The 17395-nt window shown below is 42.9% G+C and overlaps 1 protein-coding gene across 2 annotated transcripts; it reads right to left on the reverse strand.

Moving 5' to 3' along the window:
• Positions 1-248: 248 nt before the first annotated feature.
• On the reverse strand, positions 249-14217 carry cstf2 (cleavage stimulation factor, 3' pre-RNA, subunit 2). Of its 2 annotated transcripts, XM_080007806.1 has the most exons (14): positions 14138-14217; positions 13852-13930; positions 13302-13471; positions 13017-13153; positions 12776-12895; positions 12179-12298; positions 10876-10978; positions 9628-9687; positions 7367-7466; positions 6576-6775; positions 5905-6029; positions 5531-5605; positions 1179-1342; positions 249-546 (listed from the first exon to the last, which is right to left on the reverse strand). In XM_080007806.1, the coding sequence occupies exons 1-13, from the start codon at positions 14214-14216 to the stop codon at positions 1220-1222; spliced, it is 1491 nt and encodes a 496-aa protein (XP_079863932.1). In that variant the 5' UTR covers position 14217; the 3' UTR covers positions 249-546; positions 1179-1219. The 2 variants fall into 2 exon arrangements, with proteins under 2 accessions (XP_079863932.1, XP_079863933.1); XM_080007807.1 differs by lacking the exon at positions 9628-9687.
• Positions 14218-17395: the final 3178 nt, after the last annotated feature.

Below are 17395 nucleotides of genomic sequence, written 5' to 3' on the forward strand. Positions count from 1 at the left end.
AGATTTTTTTGACAGTCTCTAGGAAACAGTGGTGTGTTGTATTAAGACATCACCGTTATTTCCTTGTATGATAAGGAAACCCGGCCACGAGCTATTCCTCACGTAGTCTTGTTTCGTAACAGTTGTCTCCCGAAGCACCATGACTGATGTTTTTTCAGTCATACAACAGCCTTTGTTTTATCCACAACACCCCTCCACGGTCTTTGTATAAAATCTTAGCAAGACTCGAAGGAAGAAAATAACAAAAACACTAAGCATCTCAGTTTTTATTGACAATCAAATTATGCACGCAGGCAAGGGTTTCCAGAGTCACAAAATGGGTGGGTGGTGGCTTAAGGGGAAATTTAAGATAATTGACAGTCTAACGCTCAACTGATTAACACTTGAATTTAGACTCCATCATCCGCAAATGCCCCTTTAGAATGACAAGACAGAAGAAACAGATGATACAATACAAAACAATCTACAAAATATTACCAACTGGTATGAGCAGGTATCTTCAGCCTCAGCCGTTTAAAACAGAGAAGACCAGGGGACTCTCCAGCCCTGTGATAAAAAAACAGGCAGTGGAACTGAGGTGGGAAAGTAGGCATTTTGTGAGTAATAAGCGTTAAAGAGATCAACCCAGGCCTTGTTAAAAAGTTGTTTTCAATTATTTATAACTTCATAAAACATCACTGAGCGCTTTACTATTGAGAAACTTATTGACAAGTCCTCTCGCTCAAATGCAGTCCAATGGGACTAACGCTTTATTTTTTAGAAAATGCGACTGTAGTCACACGCGTCAACCACGTTTAATTTTTCAAACATGGTTGAATAACACTAATATCACACTTTATAAACTACTTTTTGCAATTGCTGTAATACATCTTAAGTCAAAAGAGCTGATTTTGCAGAAGCGCAAAAGTCAATAATGAAACTAAACATGTGGAGATTCAGCTGTCTTTAACATTTGCCACATTGGAATAAAATTAAGCACAGCACAGCTGCAGCAGAGTGGTAAGTTTTTCAGTGCTGTAAAGCGTTGAGAGGTGTTAGGCCTGTGTTGAGAAATGGTAACATGTCAGACTGGTTCTGTAATGTGACATAATACAAGAGCCAAAAGAAAAAGGCTCCTCACTTGTGATGAAATGGAAGAGCTGGGAGCTAAAAGGTATGGCCAACACGGCAACACCTACCTTGAGGTTTTGAGGACAATGGCCAGCATAGAGATCCTTAATTAAGGTGCTCCTGCCGTCTTCTGAATCTGCTCCTTAAGGATGAGGATGCTTTGCCTCTGTTCTGGGGGCAACATGGCAATCTGTTCTGGGGTGAGCTGAAGTACTTGCATGATCAGGGCAGCCTGAAAACAAAGGAGATAGAGGTTTGCCGAGGTTTACTTTGGTGTTCCATGTATCAATTAATATAAGGCAGTTGCTCTTCTAAACTTTAGCCTGTGAGTATCCGAGAAATAGACCGCTGATGAAACACTACCTCTAGGTCAGGAGTGGGTAAACTTTTTGCTTCAAGGGCCGGATAGTTTAAGACCATGTGAGGGGCCGCACGCTAAGTCTACAATTTATTATGTTCCTCATACTCAATTAGCAACTGCTAAACAAGTATTCCATATAGTATTCATGTATTTTGTCTGAGATCTGTTTTAGCAGCAGTAGTGCAAAAGTAGTTGCTTCGTTTGGTCAACAGTGCCATTTCCATTTTTCTTTATTCAGGTTGGCTAACGTCCATTTCTTATCCGTGCATTTAGTTGTCATTTCATAATTCAGTTTCCTTTTTCTTTCCTCCACAGTCAAGATTCTTAACCTGTACATTTTGCTTCAAAACACATTGTTATATGACAATACCTTTCCTTTTCATCATTTAGTTATTTACTTATTTGAGCATTTAGTGATTACCATTTCACATACTCAGAACTCATCACCAATATAGACTGGTGAGCCACAACATTAAAACCACCTGCCTAATATTGTGTAGGTCCCCCTTGTGCCACCAAAACAGCTCTGACCCGTCAAGAATGGACTCCACAAGACCTCTGAGGGTGTCCTGTGGTATCTGGCACCAAGACGTTAGCAGCAGATCCTTTTAAGTCCTGTAATTTGCAAGGAAGGGCCCCCATGGATCAGGCTTCTTGTTCCAGCACATCCCACAGATACTCAATAAGATTGAGATCTGGGGAATTTGGAGACAAAGTCAACACCTTGATCTCTTTGTCATGTTCCTCAAACCATTCCTGAACCAATTTTTACAGTGTGTTAGGGTACATTATCCTGCTGAAACCATCAGGGAATACCGTTGCCATGAAGGGGTGTACTTGGTCTGCAACAATGTTGAGGTAGGTGCTACGTGTCAAACTAACATCCACATGAATGCCAGGACCAAAGGTTTCCCAGCAAAACATTGCCCAGAGCATCACACCACCTCCACTGCCTTGTCTTCTTCCCGTAGTGCATCCTGGTGCCATCTCTTCCCGAGGTAAACGACACACGCGCACCCGGCCATCCATATTATGTAAAAGAAAACATGATTCGTCAGACCAGGCCACCTTCTTCCATTGCTCCATAGTTCAGTTCTGACGCTCTGACCATTGTCAGCATGGGCACTCTGGGGGCATTAACTCTTTAAGGAATTTATGCTACAGTAGCTCTTCTGTGTGTTCAGACCAGACAGGCTAGACTTCGCTCCCCACGCGCATCAATGAGCCCATGGGCGTCCATGACCCTGTCGCTGGTTCACCGGTTGTCTTTCCTTAAACCACTTTTGTTAGTTACTACCACTGCATACCAGGAACACCCCACAAGACCTGCTGTTTTGGAGATGCTCTAACCAAGTCAGCTAGCCATCACAATTTGGCCCTTGTCAAAAGCCCCTTTCACACAAAGGTTCCGGTAAATTACTGGGATAACCTTTACAGCACAGCTTGTGATTTTCACTATTCATGCAGGTTCATTGTGGAACATTTCCGTCTTGCACCTTTTCACACATGCTATGAAAGTGCTGAAAGAGATGGGGCAAGGGACAGTCCGTTCCAGGGTAGATGCGACAGTTTGGGCAATCTGTCGGCAACGGAAGTAGAACTATAAATTATAAACTGGATCTATTGCAGGATCATTTGACCCACTGATGACAAATGCCGGATGTTAGTGGGTGTTACCAGGTTTTTGGTGCAGTGAGAAAGGGGTACATTTGTGCTTTGCCGATACCATATTCGATTCGGCTGCACAAATGGCAAAGCACTGAACTGCTTCCATTCAAAACAGCTGTCGGAGCATTTTCCCGGAAATGTTACCAGGTCTTGAGGTGGATATCTATCCCTGCTCCAATTCACACATGACCCCATGCAGAAATGTTGCAGTTCATTGCTGGAAAAGAATGAGCACATGAAAGGGGCTTGAGGTGTGGGTATGGTGTGGTTTGAGCAGCCACACCTGATCTGGATCTAGGTAGCTGGTGGATCCAGGATCAGAGTGGCTGCATACCTGTTGCTTGTTCTAACGGGGAGCAGGTAAAAGCCCCACCGCCACGATCACTCAGGAGAGGAGCCCTGTCATGACCTGTGTCCATCTGCTCCAGGGCTTGTTCTATCAAGCCCCCTCTTCACAATTTAAGCTAATAAAATAATGTTTATTTTCGACACCAGTCTTCTGTGTCTCTCTGCCGGAAGCCCTTGAAAACGCCACTTGCCTACCACATACCAGGGTGGCATGTGGTAGGCGAAACTGCCACACTGGCATCTGAATAGGGACTCTCTGGCACGAGGAGGGGACACAGAAGGGCCTTTCGAAGATGCCCTGGAGCCACCAGCGGGTCAACAGGCAGCTACAACCCTCTCCGGGCTGGCAGCAGCAGCGCCCAGGGGGTCCGGCGGAGGACCGGGGGAGAAGCAGCCGCAGTAGTCACCATGGGTAACCACCTGCAGTTAGCTCCTCCACCTAGCAGCCACCGCCGGAACCATCCAGCAGCCCAGCAGCCAGGCCAGCCCTCCAAGCAGCCCCTGCAACAGCCAAGTCTGGCCACACCTCCACCAGCCAGCACAGCAGCCCAAGGCCCCACACTCCAGAAGGGAGGAGGGGGCAGTCGGTCGACCGTGGTGTTCCGGGGGAACCAGTTAAAATTTTTTGGACATTTGTTGGTTTAAGGTATGGGAACCCTGTTTCAGAGTCCGGTGTTTTATTATTTTAAGGCATAGAAACCCTGCATCAGTCTGTCCTTTTCAGGTATAGCGACCCTGTTTCAGTTGATTTGCTGCCTAATATATTCCACCCCTTGACAGGTGCCATTGGAACAAGTCAAACAATGTTATTCACTTGACCTCACTTGTCAGTGGGTTTAATGTTGTGGCTGATCGTTGTGTGCATATCAATGGGAAGAGTGGAGCTGTTCTCCCTGCTTTGTTAGCTCATTCAAGTCTGGCAGCATTTTTGAAGTAGGAATCATTAGTATGGCACGCAAATGTTCATCCTTCAGCCTGGATCGGTGCTTTGACTCTGTTAATATTTTTTTATGAATCAGGATAGCTTCTGTGGTTGTTCTGTTGCAGATATTTTTAGCCCGGAAGATTACGAGGAAAATAATCCAACAATAACAGTAGGGTATTTTATTATTATTACTATTATTATTATTATTATTATTATTGGGGTCCAGCCGGGATAATATCTAATATACTGCGAGTCTGATATAGTAATATATAATAATCAGTTGAAGCTCTGAACGGCACGTTGAGACGCAGCGCAGGGAGGGTTCAGGCTGAACAGGGATTTAGAAAAGGATTTTGATTTATTTTGTTTGCTTGTTTTCTTACTTGTATGGAAATTAAAAACTAAAACATAACTCAGAATTGGAGTTTCTTTCTTCAGACAGCGGTGCACCGTGCTCACCACGCCGGTTCCGTGTGTTTTTATTTTAGATTTGTTTTCGTTAGTTTCCTACTTGTACACACGAACACAACTGTAATTATAGAACCCAGAATCGCGATTGTGGCGCCGCCCCTTGCGGCCGCCTGCGCGATCACCGCGTGTCGAATGCGCACATTAGAGTATTTTTCGAACTTAATAATCACCGGGTGTCATGACATTTCACTGCATATATGTACGGCCGTATGTGTATGTATGTGACAAATAATCTCTTGAACTTGAACTAAGGGACTGTCCCGTTCCACCTTGGATCGAGACAGTGGATAGTAAAATCGAGAGGGAGCGGCATCCGCTCCGCTGCGCGTCCCCATTCCCTGTCTCCAAACAAAACATATAAAATTGTTTTATTCTTTGCCTCAGTTTCTTGATTGAATGCGTCGCCGTAACGATGTTAGTTATAACATTCTTTCGCAGCCCTGGAACTCAAACCATTTTCTGATGCTCCATTAACATATATTTAAATAATTCAATTTATATCATAAACGTGTGAGGATTAGTCAAATAATGGCTTGAACTTGCGATTAATAGTCGACTAGGAAAATCTGGAAGGCGGGGAAGCCCGAAAAAAATAAAATCCCTGCAAAAGCATCTTTTTAGACAGTTTTCATAGTGTACAGGCCTACCTTCTCCTGGTCTTGGGAGGACACCTGGCTCTGCCCTGGACTGAAGCCGCCTCCCGACGGTGGAACACCAGGACCCTGGAGGATAGCAAGACAAATGCACAAGCTTTAGCCATAGATGGACACATTAACCTCATAGAATTTTTTCATTTATGTCCAAACACATCAGATGGATGAATATTACTCTTTAGTGGGCAGAATTCTGTAAATTATACTCTTGGAACCAATACATGCATGAATGATAATATGTAGGAAGTTGATTTAAAAAAAAACCAAAAACACGCAGATTGTAAATCAACAAATATAGACCATTGAGATCATTTTCACAAAACACAAAGAGCTTCAACAATGTTTTGCACTCCAATAAGAATCCGTACCGGTCTTGCAGGTGGAGGAGCATTAGGCCCCATGCTGTGTGGAACTTGACCCTGCATTCCTCCCGCCATTGGAACCCTCTGCCCAGATACGGGTCCACGAGCATCCATGGCCCTGGGGTCACGGCCTACAGGAAGGAGGATGAGGAGAAAGAAAATACAAATAATAAAAAAAAAAAGTGCTTTAGTGAAGTGTTCAGGAACTAGTCAAGGAATGTGCCCCATCAAGACAGACATACTGTAGTAAGCGTGGGAAATTAAGGAATTTCAACCAAACAATTCATGAATCAAAATATATTTTTTTTTACTTTAAAAAGGAATGATTGGTTACAGGACAATTTGCAACTGCTAAGAAAAGCCATAGAAGGTATCCCAACATTTCCAAACTTGATCATTGCTCATCCTCCATAAGGCTTCTTAGCCTTCCGGTTATTTGACGGCTGAATGTTCATTCATTCTTGTGCAAATCAAAATGAAACCAGTTTGGGGATATAAGCGATATAGTTCATAGGGTGGGGACTGAGTCTGGGGGTGAGGGACAGTTCCTGTGAGTCTGGTCAGGACTGCACTGTCACTTTCATCTATATCATATACAAGCAGTGATCCCATTTCTGCTGTCAACATGTAAAAAAGCAAATTAAAAAAAGGTTTGACAGTGCAGGTGGCACAGTTACCTCTAGTTTCCATTGGGGGTCCCCGGGGCTCCATAATTGGGGGGCCTCTGGGGTCTCCCATCATATTTCTAGGTTCACCCATCGGCGGGCCCCTCATGTCAAGGGGAGGTCCTCTCATGTCCGGTGGGGGTCCACTGGCCATTTGGCCCATATGCATGGGTGGTGTTTGGAGGGGTGGAGGAGCTCCCATGTAGCCCCGGCTAGATGTTCATATAAAATGTGACAAAACACATCGTACACACTTAGACAGATCTGAATTAAAACTACATTCTAAAAAGGGTCCCATATCCTTTGAAAGCTCATGTGAAGCATCGCTGTAGCGACGGAAAGAATGTGAAATCAATCTGCCATTTGTAAGCAGAGTGTGACATAGATCCTAGATTGTAGCAGACACGGTGCCCTCAACCTGCATGCCATGTCACAACCATCTCATTTTCACAAACTCATCCCTACAACACCTTGCTGGAATGACACCGTAATCTGAGAGACCAGGAAAGAGATGGAGGGGCTCGATTGTCACCCAAGTCAAATAGACAATGATGTGAGCGCATGTGGAAAAATAACACAAACCAAAACAGCCTGTCCCACTGAAGGGAGGCCAAGTCTATATAATTATTAAAATATTAATAATGGCAATGACACATTTTCAGCCATTCAGAAGATATGAGACCTTTAATCCACCATCACACGTTTTCATTGCAGAAAAGACATTGTGGACAGCGTAAACTAACAGCCTTTCCAATTTAATGGAAATACTATAGTAGAAACAACTTATTAAGGGATGCTCTTACTTGGGCTCTATAACCTCTCCAGTGACAGACAGTAGAGTTCCTCCTCTGGGATCATTGGGGCCATCTCCCAACAGGCCTCGAGGGGGGACACCGCCTGGTCCTAAGAGGGAGCAAATACAACAATGAGCCTAAAACACATGCCGAGAGATGGCCAGAGAACACTAAGTGTTGGCCTTGGTCAGTGTTATCATTGCAGTGACTAAGGCTATAGCTGAGAAGGCGAGAAGAACGGGGTGAGATTCACACATGGCCACAAGTGTGGGTAAAATGGACAAGAGAAAAAACTTGAAACCCCCACCCCAAAATAAAAAAAACACGTCAATTTGGACACACACACACACACACACACACACACACACACACACACACACACACACACACACACACACACACACACACACACACACACACACACACACACACACACACACACACACACACACACACAAATAATTGTTTCAACCCTGTCATACGGTACAACAGGAAAACTGGCACACGATTACAACAAGAACAGTGGTTTCCTTATGCGTTGCTTTGTATTCTTCAAATGGGAGTTAAAAAGTGACAACTTTGCTGTTATAGCTTTTGCGCTTTCAGAATTGCAAGAATTATGTAATACTTATTTTAATTTTATTGTTTTTATTTCCCTCTTACATTTGCTGCATTGTAAGATTTATATTTGTATTGTTTCTAAACCTGCAGTAAAATGTATTTTAAACCTTTGTTTTGGCATTTTGCAGTACATTGCTTTTCACTTGTTTCCATTGTTTTGTTTGCTTTAGCCATTTAAGTGCTTCGAGTTTGCTGTGCTTAAGGGAAAAACAACAAAAAAAAATAATTAAAAAAATGAATTAATAAGGGTCTTGAAAAATGGCAATGGAAGTAGTCAGCTTGAAACAGCAATCTCCAACAACACAAAGGTCACAGGAATGGGACACAAAAACAGAAAAAAAATAAAATAACTGTCACAAAATGTTGAAAATCCAACAAATTAATCAATGAAATAAAGAGTCTAAAAATGTAGAAGTTGTTTATGCCGTCAACAACCAGTTTTCCATAAACACCAGCCTTCATCGATAGGTTTGAGTATCCATCCATTTAAATGGATACTCCAGGAATAATGCTGTGGTACACCAAGGATTACGTTAAAGGGATTTGAAGCTCAATAAAGCTCGGTTGTGTTCTGAACAGGACAACTGAAGGATCAATTTCACACCAAATGTCTTAAACGTCCTTGATGCTTCTCTAAATATCAGCTACGGAAGAACAGAAACATGAAAACGTCTATCAGCCGTTTTTTAATTTGCATTTGATTTTGTTTCTGATGTATGGGCATGATCAGAAGGAACAGCATCAAAAAAAGACCAGATAATAAACTGTAAAAGTGAAGAGACAAAGGGAAGGAAAGACGAGGGACAGGACTTGAAAGAAAAAGCGCTAAAAAACATCTAAATGCGGACCAACAACTCTTGGTCGTAATACACGGCTGACACTTGCCTAATTCTGTGACCTAACAATTGACAACGATTCTAAAGTAAAGATCAAATTGGATGAAGGACCGCACACGTACACGTCTCATCTTGTTGCACTCCATTTGAATGCCAAAGGTAAAGAGGTCAAGTGTGACGTACTGTAGTCGGTGCACTGAGTGATCTAAGTCTCACGCCCTTTTTTGTTCTACACCAGCGTAGAAACACATCCAGGTAATTACTGTATGGTGTGACTCACTAGTGAGAGGCACCAAGTGGTTTGGCAGGTTTAGTACAGTAATCTATAGATCTCATCTTGGATTGTTTAAACACAAGATTGACAAGATAGAGAGCCGTAATGACGAAGACATTACGGCTGAAGACAGGGCCGAAATAACTGTGACATATAGTATATCCAGTCCTGTTATTCAGCTACTTTCTATTCAAATGCAGCCAATACGCCATGTCATTCTCTAATAAATGCGATAGTTTAACTACGGATAGAGTCAAATTGAGGACCATTCCAGGTTTCCAACGCCTGGGCTGAATGGCATGAGAAGTCACCACACTCCTCCAATGACGTGGTATGTTTTGATCTTTTTTCAAATATTTTTTTCCTCCACTGAAGAAAAACAAAGAAGCCGAATTTCTCCCTTTCAAAGCCTACTTGCCAAGTGTAGAATGCTTGCGCTTCTGCACGTTTTAAACTGAAGTTGCCGGGCACGATCTGACGTGTAAAAAAAAAAAACAAAAAAAAAAAACGAGTGTGAACTACGAACGTGGGTAGAATACCTTGAGGCCGCTCGATTGCGGCCTGCCCAGATGATCCTGTGGGAGAATGCTGAAGATTTCCTGAGCCAGCGTTAGAGTGAAGAGAACAGGAGACACAGAACTTAAAGAGGCATACTCTGAAACCCACGGTCATGAGTCAGAGTCCAGTGAAATGATCATGCTTGTTAAGGTGTTCGTTATGAGAAAACATATACTTTGCTTGTTTTTCAAAATGACCAAGCTTAAATATTAGTCATGCATTTCTTAAAGGCGCAACCATTTCCATGCACGCTCCCGCCTCGCGACTCCAATGATGCAACGCTGCCGCCTTGTGACTCCAACGGGCTCCGATAAGCAAAGCGCAGCATAAAACGGCATTTACAAATAAACGTCAAAAGAAAACGCTCAATGGGCCAAGCAACAATACAAGGGGAAATAAGAACGGCCGCTTCCCGAGCTCCAGTCGTCGATTGATACAAAAAGGTATCAAAAGCTCAGACAGACGATGAGAGGGTTAACTCTAACCGTACATTTAGACAAGACGTGCAAGTAGAACCCATAAAGCCACGGAATATCTATCACCGCCGGGTTTCTGAGGATTGTTTCTGAGGGCCAACGTGGCTGGACCCAACTCAGTTGGACAATTATCCATTATACTTTAAAGTTGTTTAATGTGAGTGAACCACGATGCTGTAAACAAAATGCAAAGCTCTCCAAAGTATGAGGTCAAGGATGTATTATTTAGATCTATTTGTTTAGACATTTTAAGTATATACATCATACTTGACGTAATCATGGGATGACTGATTAGGCACCTTGCTCTGTCTGCACGGCACAGTCAGGGTGTCTCAAGCATTCCCAGGTACATTTTCTGCATTTCAACTTAACATCTTACTTGTAGCGAAAATACATAAAACTCCCAAATTACTGTCAGATATAAAGCAACAGTAAAAAAAATGGCACCCATCTAGCCACCCACTACATCTGTACTACAGGAATTACAACAATGTGTAGACCATTTATTAGGTACAGATCTTCCCATTCTGTTTATCTTGACCGTTTTTGGGTCCTCACAAATCATTTACCAGAAATCAAATTCCACAAAATGAGAATGTAGTTATATGTAGCAAGAAATATTTAATACTATCAAAAAACCTAAATCAGAAAAAAAAGAAAATGAATTCACTGGTAACATGGTAATATAGTTTGTCATTTAAAAACAGTGATTTAAATCACCAATAATTAATAAGTGTGTGGTCTGGTTAATACCTGGAGGTCCAACAGGTCCTTGTCCAGGCATCGGTCCGGGAACACCAGCCATGTTAGGAGGCTGCATCATCTGGGGAGCTCCATTCACATGCATTCCAGGTTGCTAATAGATTCAAATAAACAAAAGCAAATCCCTTAATCCTACCTGGAATATAAACACATAATTTAATTGTATTTATTATCATTACTTTACAGTGCGAGTACTCACGACTCCTCATTAGGGCTGAACGATTTGGGAAAATAGTCTAATTGCGATTTTTTTAAGACCAATATTGCGATTGAGTATGCAATTTTTTTGAAGTTCCTTATCTTCTGTATTATTCACTAAACACTAGGGATGCAACGGTACACGTTATGTTATCGAACAGTTCGGTACGCTTTTGTAGGAGTGAAGGGAACCGAGCCTCGCTGGGTGATGAGCTGTTAATTTTTTGTCGAGACTGCCTATGCTGTCCTGGCTGAAAGGAGCGCACCCACTGTCACGGCAGGTTCACAAACAGAAGACACACACACACACACACACACACACACACACACACACACACACACACACACACACACACACACACACACACACACACACACACACACACACACACACACACACACACACACACAGAGTGAGCTTTTATTTCAAAAGTTATTTTGCTATGTGTGAAAAATACTATTTATACCTGTTCTACACAAAAATAACTAACAATAGTACTGGTTTTATTATTTATTTATTGTTAATATTATTTTTATTGCGGAACATATTTTAAATATTATATAAATAAATGAATTAATGAATAAATGAATAAATAAATGTTAATGAAAATTAATATTTGAATTATCCACTATCCTGGATGCCTCCCCTCCAGTCAGATGAACTTATGCAAATTATAACAACCCACCCATGAACTTGAACCCCCCCAGTCATACACAAGGAGGGTTATACTAGTTATTTGTGGCAGACTATTATAAAACCTTTTTTGTGTTTTTTTTTTTTTTTTAAACACATTTTAACTTTAATGTTTTTCTTAAATATAAATAAACCAAAACCATACCATTACCATGGCTCCAAAACTGTGATACATACCGAACCATGATCCTACTGTACCATTATATCCCTCCCTACATTAAAATAAAATAAAAACAGTGTTCTGGCACGCTGGGTTTGCAATTTGAAAATTGCGTTCTGTTAAATTGAGATGTCGGTTTGAATTTGATTTGCCATTTGACATTGCCTGATTTGTTCACAAAAAAAGATCCAGCCTATCTGTAGGTGCTCTAAGTTAGGACAAAGAGAAAAGACTGTCCTTACCATCGGCTGTGGCTGAGGAACTGGGGCTGCAGGCTGGACAGGGGGTGGATTGCTTGGTGGTGCTCCTCCACCTTGGCTGGGAATCAGAGGCTGGACCGTCGTCTGACGGTGGAGCATTTTCTGCAGCAAAATAAAAAAAAATGTCATTAGGCCTCTCCTTATAAAAAATATCAAATATCCCAGAGGGTTCAGTAAGTATGGGTGGGAGACAGAGTTTTTTCTGTTTACTAAGATACTTTATTCACCCCGAAAGGGAAACTGAAATTGTCTCAGTGCTCACATCAAAACAGTAGGCAAATAATAAAGCAAAAAAGAAATGGGAAATAATATGCACTAGACCCAACAGTTAACTATACACAGTCAGATATGGCAATATACACTTAACCTGGTGATAAACAACAGGTATAACCTAAAGATAACAGGGAAAAAAAACAACAAAAAGAAAAAAAAAAGACCCTAAAAGGTCAAGAACTTAAAGAACCGACAGCAACAATTGCAGACACAGGGTGGGATATGCAGAATCTGTAGTATTAACACACACACACACACACACACACACACTTTAGATAATTGTAGATCTCCCCACTTCCTTCTCACCAGTGCAATTTCTGGGTCAACAATCCTCATGACCACCTGGGCCTGCAGCAGAGCGTAAGCCAGCTGAGGGTTCTGCAGCAGCATGTTCCTTGCTTCCTGGGGACTGTTTTGCACACACAGCTGGGGAGGGCGGAAAACTCATTGTCATGAACCACATCAGAAGTTGCAGTAACTACATTTCTTATTTATTCTAGTTTGTAGGCAGCAAAAGGAAAGGAACGGTTTACACAGACACACACACCTTCATTTGTTTCATTAACTCAAACATCTGCTCTGGGGGCAAACTGGCTACCGCTCTGCTGATGGACTCCGGAGCCTCATCAGGCTGGACATTTTCACCATAAGGTGATTCGATAATGGGGGCACCAGTTCCCAAGCCTGCAGCGGAGAATGATTAAAAAACGATAAGGGAAACAGCTGTTAAGGACCTAAAATGTCTCAAAACAAATAATAATAAATAAATAAATAAAAATCTCTTCTTATGGCAACAAATATCAGTGGCATAAAAGACATCATTAAGACTTACTTTTGAGCTCCTCCTTATTCTTCTCACTGGCTGCATTGTCAACACGGAGCGCCCTGCCACTGAACTCTCTCCCATTCAAGTTCCGCATGGCACTAAGCGCCGTCTCCTGGTCTTGATATTCACAGAAGCCATATCCCTTGGGCTTCCCCGTTTCCCGATCATACACTAACCTATAAAACAACCGACAGGTGATATTTTGTTCTTGCAAGATGCGATTGGAACCAATAAACCACAGACCCTTTACGCAGCAGATAGTCTGTCTGTTTGACGAAGGTGTTAAACCTGGGCTCCAGCATGAAGAACTGTACAGGACACTGTACATCATTACATGACTCTTTATTACTTCATCTGCTTGCTTTATTTTGCACAGGCTTTGGAGTTGCCCTTTCTATCATTTCACGACATCGTACTTGTATGTGACAAATAAAGAATCTTCAATAAGGTGTAAGGTGTAAACACGAGCTCAGACCATGCATTACGTTCTGATCTTTTCCATAAGTGCAGGATTTGACTCCATCATTACTACGGGGAGACTGGTTTTGTGACTCACCTGAAACTCACAACAAGCCCCACTTCTGAAAATATGTCTTTCAACTGCTCCTCTGTAGCTTCATATGGAATGTTCCCCACTAAAAAGAAGGGGGGGGGGGGGATAAAGAATTAATATTAAAGAAAATATCAAGACAGTTGCACCGCCTCGTTATTCAGCGACACAATAACACTGACGAGTTGTAGTAGCTAAAAGTATCTCATACGCGTTTAACATTCCCTCGTTGAAATGTCCTGGAGTCAACGTGCGAGCCTCAAACGCGACGATGTTACATGAGAATATTTACCAAAAACGGAGCGTAGCGAACGATCCAGCGCTGGATCCCTGCTCGCTGCAGCGGCGACCGCAGCCGCCAAGTTCGCCATCTTGGGGAGGAAACGTAAAGTAACACCAGGAAATGAGCGAAACCCATTTCCGCTTTCACGGCCGCATTGTGCTGCGTTCCATTGCAAATCGGATATCGGCCACCCCGCGTCGGGCGCTCCCGCTTCCAAGCCAAATGTGCTCCGTTGCCTCTGTTCGCGGCATCTTAATGTTTATTTGTTTGTTTGTTTATTTATTTGGTTGTTTGTTTATTTATTTGGTTGTTTATTGCAATCTTGGGAATTCCCCAAATACCTGCACGGGCTAAATAGCTCCGGACAGGAGATCTGGATGGATGTTAGACGTGTATCCAAATAAAAACCAGCGCGAAGGGAACTTTGTTTGACCGTTGACGTTGTGTGCGCTGTTATGTTGTTGTGACATCAGGCCTGTTACCTTGGGACACTAGGGTTCCAGCCACCTGCCCCGAGTTAAATGGCCCTTCCCTGGCGCTCGTCCGAATTGTAGGGTGGGTTTTCCGAGTTGCCACATCAACGGAACGCAGCATAAAACCCACGCCCGACACCCTCCAGTCTTCAATGGAACGTTTCTTCCTTGTTTTATATTCATCGATTAATTTATTTTTTCATTTTATTTTATTTATTTTTTAAGAACCGACAAACCAATAATTTTTTGTGTATTTTCACCGTGGGCGCCGCGAAAGGACGTCGGCTGGTAAAGGCACCGCTAGATGGCGCCGCTGTCCGCGGTTACGGATCCGTGCCGCTTTCTTGCGCATGGAAGTCGAGGACGAGACCGAGTCGTTCCAAGCTCGACTCCGCTCGGGTCCCCGGCACAACTGCTCCGATCCGTCTGCAGCAAAGGGTTTGTGAGTTTTAAGTAACTGGCCAATAGGTTTCCCTAAATACTCCTCCGAACAAGAGAACGATTGCTTATAAAGATTAAAAATGTATAGATTGCAAGGCTTTGCGCCTTGCCCATATAGACGTATTAGTATTTCAATAATGATATATACGTGTTTACATCCCGAGCTGTGCGTTCATGTTTTTAATCTACCTCTTGTCAAACTGTAACTGATGGGTCCGCTGTATTCATGTTGGATCCCGTCATTCAATGGACGATTTGCGATTAACCGACGGCTCTGCTGCAGCAGCTTCGGTTCATTCCAATCGGGCAAAGGTGTCAAGCAGAAAACACCCAAATTAAGCTTCATTTTAGAAAACGGGAAGCTCGCAACATACACACACCCCTGCCTGTGTTTTTTTTTTTGCACGTTTAGAACAACACTTGATTCACATTTTATGTCGAGCCATGTTTTTGCAAGGAACATTGGAACATTTGTATTTTTTTGCGCTTGTGCAACCTTCACTCTTGGGTGAAGTAAAAAAAAAAAAATGAAGTGGCGTGACTTTTGTTTCTAGTCGCCGACGTTAGTGCTGATGGAGCCAAAGGAGCTGACGTGAGTCGATAAAAGCCTGACGCACGGTCCGTGACCGTCTCCTTTTCCGACTTAATCGAGAGCTTCCTGTTTTCAATTAAAAAAAAAAAAAAAAAAAAAAAAAAAAGATTTTATGTTTATTGTTTATTGTTTTTTAGGTTTTGTTTTTTAGGTTTTGGGTTGTTTTTTTTTAAGGCTTTTTCTCCAAAACATCTGCTCCATTGGATTCCATTTACATGATGGGAACCAACATCCTAATAAGGCCCGGCTTGGAAAAACACCCATCCTGTCCTTCAAGTACGACAGAGAGACATTTTGACCGGTGATGGTGGAATACTGTCGCAAACAGATACTGTAACTGTAATCATCCGCATTATGGACAACAAGTGAACCAACTTCACCAAGGGTTACATGCAGTGTCTAACACGTATAATGGAAGGGGTTAGTACAAGAGTTAGGGCCTTTGAATATATGAGATCTGGATTTGGTTGGGCGTCCCTAGTACATCTTAACTGGAGTTGGATCAGTTGGATCATTTGGATCAATTGTAACTGGAACCGCGGCCGCCTGCGCGAGCGCCTCGTGTCGATTACGCACATTTCATTATTTTTAGTATTGTCAGTATTTTTAGAGCTCATTGTGCGTAATCTCCGGCCGTCACGACACTCCGCTGCGTACATGCACGACAGGATGTATGCGTACGTGACAAATAAATCCCTTGATTCTACCTCGGAAAATATAAATATAAAGTTAGTGAAAAAGAGGGGAAAAAAGAAAACAAAAAACAAAAAGGATGGTTCCACTGGGGCTCGAACCCAGGACCTTCTGCGTGTAAAGCAGACGTGATAACCGCTACACTATGGAACCGTACGCTTGCTGAGGCGGCGCTCCAGGACCCCTATTTTTGTGAACAGCTGTGGACCACGCTGGATGGCGGACGCCTTGCCATGTCCTCGTCTGATGTCCGAACGTTTTGTGACGTTCACGATCAATGGTTTATGATGCGTTCAATGGGAACTCGGAAAACTGTGATTTGCGTCGGTAGCCCCACCGCCCCCCCCCCCCCCACAGGCCAACATGTGAATAAGCCAATCAACATTTCTTACCCCCCCCACCCCCAAATAAAAGCAGTCTAGAACCTTTACGCCCTAATAAAACTGGACATTATCAACATATTTATCACAATATCTTCTTCTCCATCTCCAGTTCTTCCAAGGGCAGCTCACGACGTCAAGCGCGGGTGGGATCCCCCAAATATGGCGGCTTGCGCCAGCAAAGTGATGGCGGCCTCCCAGGCTCTGTAGTCCGGACGATGTCCCGTCGGACATGGACGACACCCTGACCTTAACCACGTCTCACCATATACCTGACCCTAACCGAGTTTACATTTGCCAGATGACTGGGATTTTGGAATGACGGGCCGTCCCCGGAAAAAAACATGGGACGGCCCTGTTTCTTCGAGTGTTTTGCGCCAAAAGGAATACGCCTCAGATTTGCCGCGGTGATATGAACTGTTCAGGCCTCTGAGGTCGCCGGGGGGGAAGGTCAAGACAAGGTCATACGCTACGCACCGCTGCAACAGGCTTCCCCAGAAAATCTCACTACTTCTAAATCCAGCCTCACAATGTTTCATTTTGCCGCTCAGCCTGCTTTGAAATGCACTTTTTTTTTTTTTTTTTTTCTGTGACTTTATTATTCTACTCCATTTTTATACACCTGCTTTTATATTGTGCCTTATGTAATGCACGTTGATTTGCCTCTGAGTATGAGATGTGCAATATA

This window comes from Zeus faber, assembly GCF_960531495.2.
Source record: "Zeus faber genome assembly, chromosome: 10".
Taxonomy (NCBI): Eukaryota; Metazoa; Chordata; class Actinopteri; order Zeiformes; family Zeidae; genus Zeus; species Zeus faber.